The sequence below is a fragment of the Hypanus sabinus genome, chromosome X2 (assembly GCF_030144855.1).
Source record: "Hypanus sabinus isolate sHypSab1 chromosome X2, sHypSab1.hap1, whole genome shotgun sequence".
Lineage (NCBI taxonomy): Eukaryota > Metazoa > Chordata > Chondrichthyes > Myliobatiformes > Dasyatidae > Hypanus > Hypanus sabinus.
In genome coordinates, this window is record NC_082739.1 from 30,224,142 (window position 1) to 30,243,197 (window position 19,056).

The window sequence follows — 19,056 nt, forward strand, 5'->3', positions numbered from 1 at the left end:
TCTTGAAAGATCATGCTTAATGCCTGCACAATTTCTTCAGCTACCTCTTTCAGAACCCTCAGGTGAGCCAATCTGGTCCAGGTGACTTATCTACCTTCAGACATTTCAATTTCCCAAGCACCTTCTCTCTTGTAATAGCAACTTCACTCACTTCTGCCCCCTACAGTCTCGAACTTCAGACATGCTACCAGTGCCTTCTGCAATGAAGACTGATGTAAAATACTTACTCAGGTCGTCTTTGATTTCCTTGTCCCCCATTACTACCTCTCCAGCATTATTGTCCAATAATCCAATATCTACTCTCACCTCTCTATTGCTCTTCATATATCTGAAAAAAAATCTTTTGCTATCCTCTTTGATATTATTGGTTAGCTTATTTAATCTTTTTGTCATCTGTTGGTTTTTAAGAGCTTCCCAATCATCTAAGTGCCCACTAATTTCTGCTCTGTTGTATGCCCTCTCTTTTGCTCTTATGTTGGTTTTGACTTTCCTAATCTGCCACGGTTATTCATCCGATCTCTAGAATACTTGGGATATCTATCCTGTGCCTTCCAAATTGCTCCCATAAACTCCACCCATTGCTGTTCTATCATCCTTGCTAGTGTCCCCGTCCATTCAGCTTTAGTCACCTCCTCTATCATACCTCTGTAATTCCCTTTACTCCACTGTAATACTGATACATTTGACTTTAGCTTCTCCCTCTCAAACTGCAGGGTGAATTCTATCCTTTATCTTAAACTCCCTAATCAAATACAGTTCATTACACAACACCCAATCCAGAATAGCTGATCCCATTACTTGGTTTCCCATCCCCCTGCCAGATCAGTTTAAACCCTTCCCAACAGATCCAGCAAACCTGCCCACAAAGATATTGGTCCCTCTCTGGTTCAGGTGTAACCCAAACTTTTTGTACAGGCCATACCTTCCCCAGAAGAAAACCCAGTGATCCAGAAAACCAAAATCCCTCTCTCTGCACTAGTTCCTCCGCTATGCATTCATTTGAAAATCATCCTATTCTTGTCCTCACTTGTACATGACACAGACAGCAGTTCAGAGTTAACTAGCCTGAAGGTCCTGCTTTTCAGCTTTCTACTGAGCTTCATAAATCCTCTCTTTCGGAACCTCCTCTCTTTTCCTACCTATTTTATTGGTGCCAATATATACCATTCTGGCTGCTCACCCTCCCCCTTTAAAATGCTATGGACCCGATCCGAGACACCCCTGACCCTGGCATCTGGGAGTCAACTTACCATCCAGGTGTCTCTATCACATCCATAGAATCTTGTATCTGCTCTGCTGACTATGGAATCCCCTGTCACTACTGCAGTCCCCTTCTCCCCCCCCTTCTGCTCCTCAGTGCCAGAGACCTCATTGCTACAGCTTCACACTGATAGGTCGTTCATTTCCCTCTCCCCCCCCCCCCCCAAAAGCAGTATCCAAAGCGGTGTATTTATTATTGACGGGAATGGCCACAGGGGTACTCCGCACTGATTGCCCATTTCCCTTCCTTCTCCTGACAGTCACTCAGTTACTTTCTTCCTGCAGCTTAGGGGTGACTACCTCCCTGTAGCTCCTGCCTATCATTCACTCAGTTTCCTGTACAAGCCAAAGGTCATCAAGCTGCAGCTCCACTTCTTTAACACATTCTCTATGGAGCTGCAGCTCAGTGCACCTGATGCAGATGCAGTTATCGGGAGGCTGGAGGTCTCCCAGAATTCACACATCCAACACAAAGAACACAACACTACCCCTGGAGCACATCCTCACTGCTCTAACTATGCACTAACAGATGAAGAATGAAGTTCGAAGAATGAAGAAGAAGAAGAAACTTACCTACTCGCTCAAGTCTGTTCTCACGAAAGCCTCCCCACTCCAACACTCACATAATGGCCAGTCTGGTTGTCCCTGCTTTATTTTTGTTTGCCCTTGTTTATGAATTGCGACTCAATTAGACCGCCAGAAATACCCCAAAAGCCCGCAAGCATTTAACCTAACTTTTTATTGGACCTTGCCAAGTGCCTTATTATGCACAATCCAATGTCCCCTCAGAAACTATGGATTGCAAAATGTGCCAACAGCTCCCGCTCGCCTCTTAAGTGCTCTGCCCCTGTACGCAATCCAATGTCCCCTCAAGAACTGTGGAGCGCAAAATATGCAGACTGCCTCGCTCACTTCCTTTAAACTCTCTCTTCCTCTACGCAATCCAATGTCTCCTTGGGAACTGTGGTGCGCAAATGTGCCAGCTGCCCCTACTCGCTTTTTTCAACATTGGAGGGGCCCAGGCCTGAGAGCAAGATGTTTGACTGATTTAAGTGCCAGCACAGATTGGAAAGTTTGGGCATGGGCCGAATTAAGGTGCCTGGGCAAGGGCCTGAGAGTATATCAAAGTGACAGGAGCTGGGCCCGAGAACGAGGTATGAACTGATGTCTGACTGGTTTAAGTGCCGGGCCAGATTAAAAAGTTCAGGGAGTAGAGTCTGGAGGTGAAAGGTGGGCTGGTGTTCAGCTCGCTGTTCAGCGAGGTTTACTCTTCTCTGCGCTAAACTGAGCCTGTGGCCTGCAACTAACGGGCTCCTGAATCAGCTGCAGTGATGACTGGCTTTCCAGCTGTGAACTCACTTTTCTGAATTTCAGTTCTGAATGTTATTTGCTTACTTTTTGTTGTTTGCATGATTTGTTCTTTTTTTTTGCTCATTGTATGTTTGACAGTCATTTTTTTAATGGGTTCTATATAGTTTCTTTGTTTTGTGGCTGTAAGGAGACAAATCTCAAGGTTGTGGATAACATTGGAACTGTGGTGCGCAAAAGTGCCGACTGGCCACGCTTGCTGCTTTTAAACTCTCCCTCACTGTACGCAATCCAATGTCTCCTCTGGAACCGTGGTGCGCAAAAGTGCCGACTGGCCACGCTCGCTGCTTTTAAACTCTCCCTCACTGTACGCAATCCAATGTGTCATCAGGAACGTTGGTGCGCAAAATGTGCCGACTATCCCTGCCTGCTCCTTCTAAACTCTCCCTTCCTCTAAGCAATCCAGTGTCTCCTCAGGAACTGAGCTGCGCAAAATGTGCCGACTGGCCCCACTCGCTGCTTTGAAACACTCTCTCCCCCTACGCAATGCAATGTGTCCTTGGGAATTGAGCTGCGCAAAATGTGCAGACTGAGCCTGTTTGCTTCATTGAAGCACTCTCTCCCTTTATGAAATCCAATGTATCCTCTGGCACTGTGGCATGCGAAATGTGCTGACTGCTCCTGCTTGCTTCTTTGAACCAATCTCCCCTCCTCCCCCCCACTTTGTTTTTTCCCTTTAGTTTCATATATCTTTAACTATTTTTACTTGCCCGCTAATGGTGGGTTAGTTCCTTGCATTTTTTCTTCATCATTGGAATGTAAGTTCTGTGAGTTCCAAGAGACATGAGGTGATTCACCACCATCTTCTCAAAGAAACATAGGAATTGGAAATAAGTTCTGGCTCTGGGTTTGATATTCATTCAGCAAGAATTAATTAAAAAAATGTGAGGGTTGTCTGCTTCTATAAACAGATGTACCATTTTGAATATTAAACTTAACTATTAAACTTAATAGCTTGCTCCATTTTCATACTTAAACTGTGTTCTTGTATCACAGAAGTTTTGAGCAGTGCCCATAGTGGCAATGGATCAAAATAAAGGTACAGGACCACATGGGGATTTGAATAAGAAACTGAGCGTTTTAATTTCAGCATGTTTTTGGTTCAGTAAAATTTTAGATAAATGGAAAACGTGATGTGAAGGATGAAAAATAAGAGAGCATTGGAAAAGGGTGGAGGTTTCAGCCACATCAAGGTCATTGGGTTCGCATTACGATGACTGTGATGAAGAGGATATGGATTGCCAGCTAAATTCTAGGTCAGACTGGATTATGTGAATAATTGTATATTCTTGGGCGGAGAGGAATGGAATCCACAGCCAAGGTTGGAGTTTTTGGGAGGACAGGATACAATAAGCTAATGCTTTTTCTGAAACACAAGAAATTCTGCAGATGCTAGAAATCCAGAGCAACACACACAAAATGCTGGAGGAACTCAGCAGGTCAGGCAGCATCTACGGAAAGAAATAAACAGTCAAACTTTTGGGCCAAGACCCTTCATCAGGACTGGAAAGGAAGGTGGAAGAAACCAGACTCACTCTTCTTTCCCCATTCTTTTCCAGTCCTAATGAAGGGTCTCAGCCTGAAATGTCGACTTCTTAATTCTCTCTGTGAATACTGCCTGTCCTGCTGAGTTCCTCCAGCATTTTGTGTGTGTTCCAGCATTTCATGCTTAGAACTCTTTACTTCGAAGTCAGTTCAAAGTCTGCTGCTGTCTTCTGCACAAGCACATGTATGCACAGGTGCAGTAACATCACAGTCACATCGTAATAAAGTTACAACATTCACAAGAAGAACATAATTTAGCAAAATTACATAAGAAATTGCAGAATTATAGCAGAAAACTACTGCAGTGCAAGGTGGTCATTAATGTTGCTATACTGAGGTTGTGATTAGGGTTCTAGAAGTTGGTTCAAGAACTCAATGGTTTAAGGGAAATAACTATTCTGGAACCTGATGGTGTGGACTTCAGACTTCTGTGCCTTCTGCTTGATGGTAGCTGCAAGAGAGGGAATGGTGGGGATCTTTGATAGATGTTGCCTTCTTGAGGCATCACCTCATGTAAATACTACCAAAGGAGGGGGACGGATGTACCCATGATATATTGGGCTGAGTTCATTATTCTCACAACATCCTATGTTCCAGTGCATTCAAATTGCACCAAGTCATGATGCAGCTAGTCAGGATACATACAACAGTACAACTATAGAAGCTTGTCACTCTAATCATGCTAAGCCTCCTTAATCTTCAAAGAAAGTAAAGACCCTTGCATGCCTTGTAATTGCATCTATGTGCTCAGGCCAGAATAGGTTATCTGAAATGTTAAACCCAAGGAGTTTAAAGCTACTGAACTTCTCTGCTGCCCATCACCCAATGTGGACTGGCACGTATGCCCTTCTTCCCCTTCCTGAAGTTTAATCAATACTTTAGTTTTCCAACTTTGGCATCCAGATCTTCACTATTGCTGTACACTTCTTGATGTTTACCTGAGATGAGATGTAGACTGTAGTCAGTATGATGGTGGAGATCTCTCTTGGTCGATAGAATAGTCAGCACTTCACTGTCAGATGTTCCAGGTTGGGGGAGCAGGACTAGGAGCTGAATCATCACAGCATTCAGCTAAGAAGCAATGTAATGGATCAGTGACAACCAGCTTTGATTGGTCAAACAAAAACATTTGTCAGACATTGTAGTTGGGGTCTGTGACTTTACCAGCTGTCAAAGTTCTCAGAGACATTTTTGGAGGTGGAATTTCTTGGACTGCACTGCTGGAGATCAGGACACAAGATAAGCCACATCTGGATGGCTTTAGTCTGGAAGAAAGAGAGATGGTGAAGGCAACTGTTTACAGTGGGGCTGTGCCAGCAAGATCTACACCATTGTGTTTTAAACAGTAGGATTGAAGGACACTGAATAGACAAGGAAGGAGGGTGTCAGGAGTTGTTTCTTGAACTGCAGAGGTAAAGATCCATGATGGAAAAGAACAGTAATAGGGCAACACACACAAAGTGCTGGTGGAACGCAGCAGGCCAGGGAGCATCTATAGGGAGAAGTACTGCCAACGTTTCAGGCCGAGACCCTTCCTCAGGACTTAGTAATAGGGCAATTTTATTTATTTACTGAAAGATGGTTAAGAATTAAACCAGCTGAGTGCAGCCTGATCCTGCTGGAGAATGAAGCTGGTGTTGCAGAAAGCAACAGTATGAAAGGCTTCAGACAGACTGAGAAAATGGAGGATGGATCGTTTTGACTGGTTACAGTCACAGAGTAAGTCTATTTTGACTTTAAGAGGATAGTTTCAATGCTGCTGGGGAAGAGTGCAGAAACATGATTGAATGATTTCAAACATATTTCAAGAAGACGACATTTCCAAGTCATTTATTTGTGAAGCTTCCTGAGGCTGTGAAAGGTTTGATTGTAATTAGAAATTGCTTCTCTTCCACTATAGTTGATGAGAGAAAGCCAGTAAAGTACCACATAAGGCTGGTAATAGGAAAGCATTGGATCTTGTGTCTGTAGATTTTCAGAATGCTTCTACCAAATATCTATAACGTTCTGAGCAACAAGAAGAAGGGAATTGTGATTAAGTATTTTTTTTATAGTTAGTAGTTCATATCTGGAAGTTGCTGTTTGTAGCAGGGTTTCCCACCCTGGGGTCCATGGACCCCTTGCTTAATGGCATTGGTCCATGGCATAAAAAAGGTTGGGAACCTTGGGTTTAGGGGCAAGACACTGATAAGGAGAGGGGATGAAAAGAGTTTCAATCAGTGCCTTCAAAGTGGAACTGGATAGTCACGTCCAAAAGAATTAACTAGCAGGGCTGTAGGGAAAGAGAATTTTGGGGAATCACAATAGATGATATCCCAGAGTGCAATGGGACAAATTTATGATTCAAATTGTGTAACTTTACCTGACACTAGTCTTGGCAATTAGATCATTACTTTATTGGTCATTTCTAATATTTGTTAGAAAATGGTAAAATGAAAATGGTAGCTTGTTACTTGTTTAGTACGACTTCCCTTTGTCTTCCTTATCCATCCCCTTCAAATATTATCATCATCACGTTCAAGGTGATTCACTGTTTCCCACTTGGACAAATCAATACTGCCCAATATTGGCTGTAGCTTAATTGACAAAACAATGAAAATCTGTACGCTTCACACATTGATTTATTTTCGCCATCAAATGCATCTCCTGCATTTTAGGATGATAAAAGGGAAAAGGAGTAGGATTGAACTGAAAAGATTTGGACCTAACACATACCACATGTGTGTCAACTGATTCAAGGCAATCTGAACAGGTTGTAAGTATCAACATCAGTGCTGAATGGTTTTTAGTTCATCTTGAATAATGGAACCTAGTCATTTTTGCACTGAGGAGGAAGCCTTAACTTTCTCACATTGCTGGGTTTGTCCTTTCCCATTTGTTTTGGCTGTGTATTAAATGTGTTGATTCACTGGCAGTTTTATCCTTGGATGAAAGGATGCATGTAGAAAAACTGTCCACTTGTGGGCGAGTCCTGAGCAGGGGACTGTAACTACAAAAAGTCATTAACCTGCTAAAGCCAGTAAAAGGTTTACAGGGAACGTACTTACACAGCGTGATGTGAATGTAGACCTGGCAGTCATTAAAGCTGTGAGAGTCACTGCTTTATAAATGAGAGAGAAAGGAAACTAACATAAAGCATTTAAGATCCTTGAAGAATATAACTAGATTAAGATCATTGTTGCAGAATGTATTAGATCAGGTGATTAAAAGTTTGGATATAGAACACATTGTAAAAAATGTCTTAAAAGAGAAGAGAGCTTAGAGAGGCAGCAGGGTTCACAGGAGGTAATTCTGGAGCTTAATGCCCAGGCAGCTAAAGCTAAAGTTGTCACATATGGAGTGGGGTTGGTGAAATCTAAAGTTCTCCGTTGCCTGAGCAACCCCTTGTTTGATTTCTGTTGAGTAAAGTGAAAGTAATTTTCATCAAATGTGGTTTCTGGATGTTCCCTGCTAAGTAGAATTTTAATTCTAGTGACATAGTAACCAATCTTTGTAATTGAAATTGTTCCCAATCAAAGCTGTTTCAGAATAAGATATCTTTGTTACCACAATTCATCTCATAAACCTACGAGCAAATTCCAATTTGTCTCATAATGAGTGTAACAGTAGTTTGAAGTGCAACCTGCTCTTGATTAGCTCCTTATTGGTTACATGCTGTGCACTTAGAGTGAGGACACTTGCAATTTATGCTAGCCTTTGCTGCTGGAACTCATATCATTAGTTGTGGAAAATTAGCAAAGTGGTTTCGTGATCATGGGAAAGAAACGCAAGGCTCAGAGTGCAAGTGATCTCTGCTTCTACTGCAGTCTGCTTTAAATTCTAATATATCTGTGTCCTTTGTTCATGTTCTGCCAATTTTGAATGCATTAATTGTTTCCATGTTTTCCTTATCATTTATAAAAAGGGCAAAACCCAATAGCTTCCCATGTCACCGTCAAAATTTGCTAAGGCTATACAACTGTCATTCAAAAACAGAAGTGTCTTCATTAGGAAGAGGTTATTTTGCCCATACTTTGAAGCTCTTTAATAGATCCTTCATATATCCATCATCCCACCTCGATCTTTTTGTTCCCCTCAGAAGTACAAGCAGTGGTCACTCAGTCCTTTGTCCTGGCAACACATCAATGAAGGGTCTCGGCCCTAAACATTAACTGTTCATTTCCCTCCATAGATGGTGTCCTCTAGCACTTTGTGTGTATTGCTTTGGATTTCCAGCCACTGCAGACACTCTTGTGTTTGTCTTTTGTCCTAGAGTGGAAGAAACCTGATAGAGCTAGAGAGGAAAAAAAACTGATCAAGTGGGAGAGGAATTGTGGAGCTTGTAATGTAGGGGCCAGTAGGAGGGAGGTCTCTAATTCTCTCTCAGGTTCCATTTACATGTTGGGTTCCACATTGAATCAGGGATTAGTATAATGCTGATCTGTGTGCCAACTATTGCCTTACTAGGCATGATGTATATGATCGATGACTTGTATTGTGATGTAGTCTCTGGGCTGGAAAAATCAGGGGCAAGTAAAATATAGACTAATGTTATTGAAAATCTATAACAAATTGGTGTATAATATGGCAGGGAAGTCAAAATCTGGGTGAAGAACAGGCAAATTGATCAAGTGTGGGTAGTCTACAAAAGAGTAAGAGTGTAGAATGGGAAGAAGTAAAGGCAGGGAAGTGGAACATGTTGCAGAGCAATCCTGGTCTTCTGTAGTGTGTTCTGGAACACCCGAACACAACCACTGAATATGAAGTGAATGGATGGTCAGCACTCAGATTATAGGCATTATGCAATATTGAAGGTCATTATGCCCTTTTGTGTAGCCCCAATCCCTAGTGGGGTAGAGGAATTAGAAACTGAATGATCACTGGGAAGTATCTTACAGGTTGCTGCTAAAATCCAGGTACTGCTGAGCAGGGCATAAATATAGTAAAAGGCAAGAAATTAAAGTGGCTTCTCTCACATTGCAATTTCCTTCAAAGTTTTTTAAATTTTGTTTTCCTTGACTTTAATTCAACATTGCCTGGAGGCTATGATTTTAAAAATGTCAGTTCTGTGATCGACAGGAGTACTTCATCCATGAAAAATTAGCACGGTGCTGCAGAGATCAAGGAAACAAATGCACATGCAAAAGTTATTCAAAAGGGCAGGAGCCATGGCATGCAGGGAAACTTGGCTGGGCAGATTCATAATTTTCTTGCCCACTGAAGTCTGAGGGTGGTAGTAGATGTATCAAATTCTGCCTGGAAGTCTGTGACTAGTGGTATTCCAAGGGATCTGTTTTGGGATGCCTGCTTTTTGTGATTTTAATAACTCACTTGGATGAGCAAGTGGAAGGAAGGGTTAGTAAGTTTGCAGATTACCTGAAGGTTGGCGGTGCTGTGGATAGTACAGAGTGTTGTTGTAGGTTATAATGGGACATCGATACCATGGAGAGCTGGGCTGAGAAGTGACAAATGGAGTTCAACCCAGGAAAGTGTGAAGTGATTTACTTTCAAGGTCAAACTTGAAGGCAGAATATAGGTTAATGGGAGGATTTTTAACAGGGTGGAAGAATAGAGGGATCTTGGTATTCATGTCCTTAGATCCCTCAAAGTTGCAGTGCAAGTTGATAGCGTGATAAGGTGTATGGTGTGTTAGCTTTCATAGTCGGGGGATTGGGTTCAAGAGCTGTGTGGTAACGTTATAGCTTTATGAAACTTTGGCTAGACCACACTTGGAATATTCTGTTCAGTACTGGTCGCCTCATTATAGAAGGATGTATGAAGCTTTACAGAAGGAACAGAGGAGATTTACCAGCATATGGTTTGGAAAGCATGTTTGATGAGGATCGGTTGAGTGAGCTAGGGCTTTTCTCTTTGCAGAGGAGGAGGATGAGAAGTAACTTGATAGTGGTGAACAAAATGATAAGATGCATTGATTGAGTGATTAGCCAAATAATTTTTCCCAGAGTGGAATTGGATAATATAAAGGACATAACTTTACGGTACTGGGAAGGAAGAATAGGAGGAATGTCAGGGACAATTTTTTTTTACAGAAGGAGTGTTGAGTGCTTGGAACACGGTGCCAGGGCAGACACATTAGGGACATGTAAGAAACTCTCAGACATGTGAGAGTCTGTGGGACGGGTAAGATTAATTGTAGAGTAGGTTAAAAGGTCAGCATTACATCGTCGGCTCTATGTCTCAGAATACATGTGTTGGTTTTAAGTGGCCCACTTGATTGGCACCCTGTCCATTATCCTTAATATTCCTTCTCTCCACCACCCGTGGCAAGGCTTCAGAATGTGCAATGTACAGAGTACCTTGTAGTTACTTGCCTAGGCTTCTCTACTGCAAAGAATGAGAAACAAAACAGCATTACTTATAGGTTCCCCTTTACATCACACATCTTCCTGACATTCCAAGGTTCTTTATATATAATTGAAGTATAATTGCTCTTGTGATGTTGAGAAATGCTGAAATCTATCTGCATATAGCAAGATTCTACAAACAACTATGATGTAATAAAAAAGGTATTTTTGCTGGAAATTGCTACATGCTGTCTTTTGGTATTAAGAATGTTGTAAGTTGTTATTTAATTGCCTGTGATGGCTCAACTTCAGCTCTGAGCTGTGATCTTTACAGCCTGTTCTTAAAAGGACATACATTAATGCAAACAAAGGTCTTCCGCCTGCAGGTTACCACTGAATGAAAGGATTTTGCAGAGGGTTAGGGCTCATAAGGTATTGCAGAACAGTGCCCACAGGGACATTCTTTGAACAAGGAGTTTGAGAGGCAAGTTTTCCCATACAGAAGTGGTGGGTATATAGAACAAGCTGCCAGAGGAAAATGTAAAAGTGAGCTCAATGGCAATGTTTAAAAAGTATTTGGATAGGTACATGTGTACAAAAGATTTAGAAGGATTTGGGCCCAAATTCAGGCAAGCGGAACTAACTTGGATAGACATCTTGGTCAGCATGGGCAGGTTTGGCAAAAAGGCCTGTTTTCATACTGTATAAATCTAAATCATTTGGTGCTGTCCATGTGGACTTCACATATTTTCCCTGTGTTTCCTTTGAGTTTCCTCTTGGTGCTCCAGTTTCCTCCCACATCTCAAAGTTGTGCAGGTTGCTGGGTTTACTGGCTGCTCCAATTTGTCCCTGGAGTGTAGGTAAGTGGTTGAATCTGGGGAGGTTGGAGGAGTGGACGCGATGGGAATGTGGGAAGAATGGGTTAGTAAGGGAATGAGATTGCTCTGTGATCCATTGTAGACATAATGGGCTAAATGGCTTCCTTCTACATCATAAGAAACTAAAGAAAAGTAGCCTTGCTTAATTGGTGCTCCATTTATCACTCTAAATGTACATTTCCTCCAGAACTAGCACACACGGGCTACTGCCGGTACTATTCATGGCTTTCTCCAGATGCTCTCGTTCCCTCCCACAGTCCAAGACCTACTGGTTGGTAGGTTAGTCAGTCATTGTAAATTGTTCCATGATTAGGCTCAGATTAAATTGAGGATTGCTGGGCAGCGAGGCTCGATGGACCGAATGGGCCCATTCCCCGTTGTATCTCTAAAAAGTAAAAATAAACCAGGCCCTTTGGGCAGCACTTCCCAAACCTGCTCCCTCTAACACCTAAAAAGAGAAGCACAACAAGTGCATGGGAGCACTTTCATAAATTGCTAAATGTTCTGATTTTACTGGCTTAAATCCTACATGTGCTTCACTAATAAAAACCTCCCTTACTTGTTCTATCTTATAACACAAAACAATTCTATAACTTAAGATTGTTTCCTCCATGCAGACCTTGATGCTTATTTGCACTAATCCTCTTTACCAAAAATAAGTCCATATCCTTATATGATTTTCCTATTGATGTGCTTGTCCAAAACTCTATTAAATGGAGTCATTGTATCTGACTCCACCACATCCTCTGGCAGTAAGTAACAGGTATCAGCCAATTTTTCTGTATTAAAAAAAACTTAAAAATATTTCTTTTATAAAACACCTTCCTCTCACCTTAAACCTATGTCCTCTTGTTTATGATCCCCCTACCATATATAAAAAAAGTTTCTGACTATCTACTCTTAACTGTGCCTCACATAATTTTACATACATCTGTCAGATCACTCCTTAATCTCCATTGATCCAAGGAAAGCAAACAAGCCAATCCAATATTTCCCCGTAACTAAAATCCTAGGATTCAGGCAACATTCTGTTAAATCCCTTCTGCACTCTCTCCTACCAATCACATCCCTCTAGTGTGACAACTAGAACTGTACACAATACTCCAATTGGAGTTGAACCAATGTTTTGCAAAATTGCAGCATAGCATCCCAACTTTGATGTCCTATACCTTAAGCTATGAAGGCAAGAATGCTATATGCTACCTTTACCATTCTATCCATCTGCGTTGCCACCTTCAGGGAACTATGGATGAACTCCAAGATCCCTCTGTTCATCAGCATTCCTCTGTGCCCTCTCATTTATTGTATATGTCTTACCCTATTTGACTTCTGTATCATTTTACATCACTTTACAATGAGCAAACTGAGAGAAAAATGGAGGGCCCTGTCATTGCCAGCACATTTTGCTCTCTGAACTAAGTAATTAAGCTCAGTGCTGTACAATCACTGTATGAAACTTCTGTGGTTTATTCCACAAGACAAAGAAAGCATTGACAGTAAGTTCATTGTTGTGAAGCATTTCAAGTTGTTCCTGAGAAAAGTTGGGTGAAAGCAGTGCATCAGCCCAACTTGTTTGGTAACACCAATTGCAATGGATGCTCTGGATTGGTGTTACTGCAGTGAAACAATGGTTGTATTAGTCACTGCCCTACTTGTGACCAAGATATTGATCATAACTAAATGGGCATTGTGCATTTCTGTGCTTAAGTGTTCTGTCTTGGCTGGTGTTGGGAGGCTGGTCACAAACCCAAGAGAGCCAATTGATAGTGTGAAGGACAGGCCAGCCTTAGAGTTTGTCTTAACTCCCTGGTGGCAGCACATAGGAAAGAGAAGTAGAAGTTGGCTGTACAACCAAGCAAGCCTTCTCTGGCATTATATATGATCTGGTTGATTGAATCTTGGCTTCAGCTGCACTTTGACGCCTGTTTTCCATGATCCTTAATGTCCCAACAGTACAAAAATCTGTCTATCCCAGCCTTGGATGCATTCTCAAAGACTCAGCCTCCACAGTTCTATTGGGTAGAGAATTCTACAAATTCAAAACCCTAAGAGATGCATGAAGTTCCACCTTAAGTTGGTGACACCTTGTTTTGAAGCTGTACTGCTTAGCTCTGGATCCCCTTGATGGGGGAAGGATCCTCTTAGCTTTTACCTGGTCAAGTCCTTTGAAAAATCTGTTGCTTCAATAAATTAATTTTCCTTGGCTCCAGTGAAAGGCACTTCCTGTTAACCCATTCATCCTGGATCTGTTGCAGATATAACCTCATCAAACATTTGGAGAAATCGTAGAACGAGATGTATGAAACAGTTCCCTGGAAATGTTATAGCGGTGTTTATTTGTATTGAAAGCAAGTGGCATACAAACCATTTACAAATGTAGAAAATAACATTAGCCATAATGTTGCCTGGAACATCCAGATAGTTTATGTAATGTTTGTATGAGTTGGTAAATTTCCAGTTGAATTCTATTAATTTCTCTTAATGGAAAAATTGTTGGGTAGTATTTCCATAAAAGGCACACGTTTTTCCTGCAGAACCACCAGCATAGAAGCCATCAGATTTCACATTAAGGTGAAGTGATACTGAGGCATTTACAGAATTAAAAGTGACAGAAAAATATGTGTCTGAAAGCACTTCATACATGCACCAGCCCCAAAGTGTCTGAACTTCTTTAGGAATGTTCCATGAAACATGTACCCAGTGGCATTTAACACTTATGTTTTGGATGAGATAGAAAAGGAAATTGGTTGTCCGGTGGTAAAGGTAGATCTAGCTATTTTCTTTGCTCTGTAAATATGAGGAATATTTTCCTTCCCTGAGTTTGTGATGAGTTTTCCTTTCTCTTCAGTCCCCCAGGTACTCAAAAGCTGCACAGATTTTATTGAAAAATATGGAGTGGTGGATGGCATTTATCGACTTTCAGGAATTGCATCCAATATTCAGAAGCTACGGTAAGCTGCTGTATTGGAATGTTTGGCATGACAGTTGATCTGAAATTACATATTTGCCCTTTATTGCAAATGGGATAGAATACAACAATATGACCATCTTGTTTTAGCCAACAAAGACTTGAGAAAGAAAACACTGAATATTGCATTCACTATTGGCTTCCTTGTTTAAGGTATTCCCACATACTGTTTGGTATGGAGTTCCAAGATTTAGACCCTGTGCAAATTGGGATGGTGTTCTCTTGTACCCATTGCCTTTAGTGGTCATAAGTTGAGTATTGCAGGTGAATAACTGTAGTGTACTTTGCAGGTGGTACCCAGTGTGGCAGTGGTGAAGGGAATGAATGTTTAATGTAATTAATAGGGTACAATCAAATGTTTTCTTGGTCCCCAAAAATGTCAGTGTTTCTAAGTATCATGGGAGATGCAGTTATTCAGTCATGTGGAGAGAATTCCATCATGTTTCTGACATGTCCTGTAGATAACAAAAACAGAAATAGTGGAAGAGCTAAGTCAGTCAAGCAATATCTGTAGAAAGCCAAACTGTGAAAGTTTTTAGTCAGAGCTTCTTCTTCAGACCTGGGAGGAAAGTGGAGGGTTTACAGTTTTCAAAGCAGAGCTGGGGATAGCAGTAAGGTGGAAGACAAAGGACCATATGGAGATCAGTTACCACAGATCAAGTGATAAAGAGCATGTATTGATGACTAGAGAGGATTTTAAAGGGATAACTCACACCCCATTTCTTTAAACTACCTCACTGTATTGTCTTAATTGACAATTATAAGTATTCCTAATTTAAATCCTGCATTTCCTCTCTTAACTGGAGGCCACAGCAGGAACTTTCTGGGTACCCATACATCTTACAGCAGCCAGCTGCAAACCTATGAAATTGTACAAAGGACGGTGGCCCTATAAGAGCTAATGCATGTTAGATTCCACTTGACCTCTTCCCAGTACACATGGAAAAACTGAAGAATTTGTGGTCCCTAAATGAGCTGTCCTTTTGAATCCAGGCAGATCAGACTGCCAGTATAACAGCATGATTTGTCAATAAATCACGATTTTGATCTTGTTACAATACAACTTGGTCATATTGTACTTGGTTTGGAACACTTAGCTTGAGATAGGATATGAAATGCATGGGCATAATGCAGGCTTTTGATTTGATGAGATTAGGACTTCTGTTTGAAGGCAAATTAGAGTCACAGAGAGATGCATATGTAAACAGGTTCTTCAGATCACCAAGTCCACCTTGATCATTAAGTACAGAGTTTTGTGTTAATCTAATTTTACTCTTGTCATATTACCATAAACTCACTTCCAAAAACTTTAGATTTAGCTTCACATTAAGGGTCAATATACAGTGGCCAATTAACCTGGTGTATAAGATGATGAGGGACATTAGTTGTGTGGATAATCAGAGGCTTTTTCCCAGGGCTGAAATGGCTAACACAAGAGGGCACAGTTTTAAGGTGCTTGGAGGTAGGTACAGAGAAGATGTCAGGGGTAAGTTTTTCATGCAGAGTGGTGAGTGCGTGGAATGGGCTGCCAGCAACGGCAGTGGGGGCGGATACGATAGGGTCTTATAAGCGACTCCTGGATAGGTACATGGAGCTTAGAAAAACAGAAGACCATGGGTAACGCTAGGTAATTTCTAAAGTAAGGATATGTTCGGCACAGCATTGTGGGCTGAAGGGCCTAGGTTTTCATTTATGTTTGAGATGTGGAAAGAAACTGGAACATCTGGAGAAAATTGACGTGGTCACAGGAGGAATGTCTTGCTCAGTGTCAAATCTGGAACTCTGAGGAAGGAGCTCTACTGTTGAGCCTTTGTGCAGGCCAAGTTAGAGAAAGTCTGAAAGAAATGATATAAATAGCAGTCTTGATCTAATGAATAGATTCACTAGTTTGGTTCACTAGAATCTCAAGGAATGGCCTTGATGAAGTACGGCAAGGAGGTCCACAGGTCAGGGAGTTATACAGACAGTGACTGAAGGAGCTATAATTTGAAGAAAATCCATGATTGCCGGTGATAAATAAATTTTTGAAAAAGTTCACCATAACATCATCTGAGGAGGTCATTTGTGATAGTTCAATTTACAAATGCAATTAATTCTGTATGTATCTTTGATGTACAAAGCTGTTCTCACTGCAAAAATCAATGCTTACTGTTAGCAACATCTAGCTATTGAAATCTCAGATTGAATTTTATTGACACCTGTGCTCCTGTAAGAGAATAATTGGATTGAGCAGAATCATATGGGCCTATGAATGAATTTATCTGAGTACTTTGAAAATGTGACAAGTAAATTATGTACTGAGAAACCAATGGATATGCTGTAATTTGATTTCTGGAAGGCTTTCAAGAAAATCGAGCAAGGTTACAGCACAAGGAATTACAGGTTTGTGTACTGAAATGGGTTCAAAATTGATTATTGGACAGAAAGACAAGGATGGGAATAAATGGACCCTTGATAGGTTGGTAGGGTGTGACTAGTGATCGGTGCTTGAAACCCAGCGATTTGATATTGTAAGCCCAGAATTCGGTGAAGGAGACATAATGCCATATTTCTAAGTTTGCTGACAATACTTAATAAGCAGGATTGCCAATACAAAGGCTGTAAAGAGACTTCAAGGATTAAAGACAAGTTCAGAGAACAGGCAAAGATGTGTCAGGTAGAATGCAGACTGGAAACTGTGAAGTCATCCACTTTGATGCACTTAAAGCTGAACTTTTATTAAGTGGGACATGGTTGAGTAGTTTTGATGTTTGAAAGGACCTTGGTGAACTTCATGTTGTTGAAGTCACCTTACAGTGCAGCAAGTGATTAGTAAGTCCAGTGATATGTTAGCCTTTATAATGAGAGGTTTTGACTATATGAGTAAGGAAATTTTGCAATTATACAGTGTGGAATATTGTCCACTTCTGTAGTTTCCTTTTTTTAAAAAAGGTTGTCTGTGTAGCAAATATTCACTATGTTAACTCCAGGCATACAAGGAGAGACTTGGATGGTATTCTGTAAAGTTTAGAAGAATGAGAGGAGACCTCTGAATTTACAAACTGTTCAAGGTTTGACAGGCTAGACGTGGAGGATGTTTCCCCTAATGAGGGGAAATAAGAAAAGGGTGGTCTACTCCAGACTGAGAGCAGGAGAAATTGCTTCACTCAGAAAGTGGTGTTGTGTAATGAAGGGATATATTGTTAGTGCTCCAGCAGAAAATGCACCAAAGATGGCAAACCTAGTTCTAATAATCTTCGAAATGGATGACTCCTTATTTTGAAACCATGACCCTAGCTCCAGATTCTCTCACTAGGAGAAACAATTTCTCAGCATCCCCCATGTTGATTACCTCATAATTTTGTAGGTACCAAAAAAATCACTTCTCACCCTTGCACACTCCAGCAAAGAATAATCTAGTAAGCCTTCTCTACATTGCCTCCAGTGCAAACATATGATTCATTAAATATAGAGTCATAGCACATGGAAGTAGGTGGTTTGGTCCAACTAGTCCATGCTGATTGTTTGCCCACAGAGCTAGTCCCATCTGCCCATTTTAGGTCTCCTCTAAACTTACAGTAATGTACTTGGGTAGATAGCGTTTAAGCATTGCTATTGTGCCCACCTAAACCATTATTTCTGGCAGTGAACTATGCACTACCCTATCATTCACTTTACATCCTACTCTGGTTTGATCCTCCGAAATGCAATATCTCACATTTATCTGGATTGAAAGCCATTTTGTAATCCACAGCCCACATACCCAGCTGATCAAGGCCTTCCTGTAATTTTCATAGCCCTCTACACTGTCTAGAACACCACCTATTTTAATATCTGCAGACTTACTAGCCAGGCCTTGTACATTTACATCCAAATCGAATGTACAAATTACAAACCAAGAAGGTCCCAACACCGACCCCTGTGGCACATCACTAGACACAGGTCTTCAGTTTCAGGAACAACCCTCGATCATCACCCTCTGCATTCTACCACTGAGCCAATTATGAATCCAATCCGCTATTCCCCCCTTCTGGACCTTCCAGTCAAAGACCTATATAAACAGCATTGACTCCTCAAAGAACTTGAGTAGATTTGACAGACAGGACTTTACATACCTTGTTGACTGTCCTGGATCAAACCCTATCTCTCCAAATGCTGGTAGTTTCTGTACCTTAGAATCTCCTCCTACAATTCTGTACCTTAGAATCTCCACCATCAATGTCAGACTCACTGGCCTATAGTTTTCTGGCTTGTATTTCTACACTTTTTAAACAATGGTACCATGTTAACCACTCAGCATTCTTCTGGAAGTTCTCCTGTAGCCAGAGATGAAGCAAAAATCTATGCAAAGGTCTCTGCAGTTTCTTCCCTAGCTTACAACAAGGTCTGAGGATGCACTAGAACAGGCCCTGGAGATTTATCCACCTTAATGCTCTTTAAGTCCTTTAATACCTCTCTGCTAATTTGTATGTGGTCGAAGCCAACATCACTTATTTCTCCCATTTTCCTTAGCTTCCATTGTTTTCTCTGCAGTAAAAGCTGAAGAGCAATATTTATGAAAAATGTCTCCCTTTCCTTTAGTTCTACCCACAGTACAGAGAACAAAACTGATGCAGTACTCTGGGTATATCAATGCCCTGTCAAATTGTCTCAAAGCTTCCATGCTTAAATTCCCCCTATCCCTGGTGATACGAGGCAACTTGCTATAAGATTTTCTAATTACTCACTGCATCTGCAGAATCAGAATCAAGTTTATTACCACTGACAAATGGTA

General features: G+C 41.2%; 1 protein-coding gene across 13 annotated transcripts in view; it reads left to right on the forward strand.

The window, feature by feature from the left end:
- The window catches only part of LOC132385221 (rho GTPase-activating protein 32-like), a 556,026-nt gene that overhangs the window by 466,102 nt on the left and 70,868 nt on the right, over positions 1-19,056 (forward strand). For all 13 annotated transcript variants that reach the window (XM_059957165.1, XM_059957162.1, XM_059957163.1 and 10 more), the window contains one exon: positions 14,184-14,286. In XM_059957165.1, the coding sequence (XP_059813148.1) occupies positions 14,184-14,286 (103 nt within the window). The remainder of the gene's footprint in view (positions 1-14,183; positions 14,287-19,056) is intronic.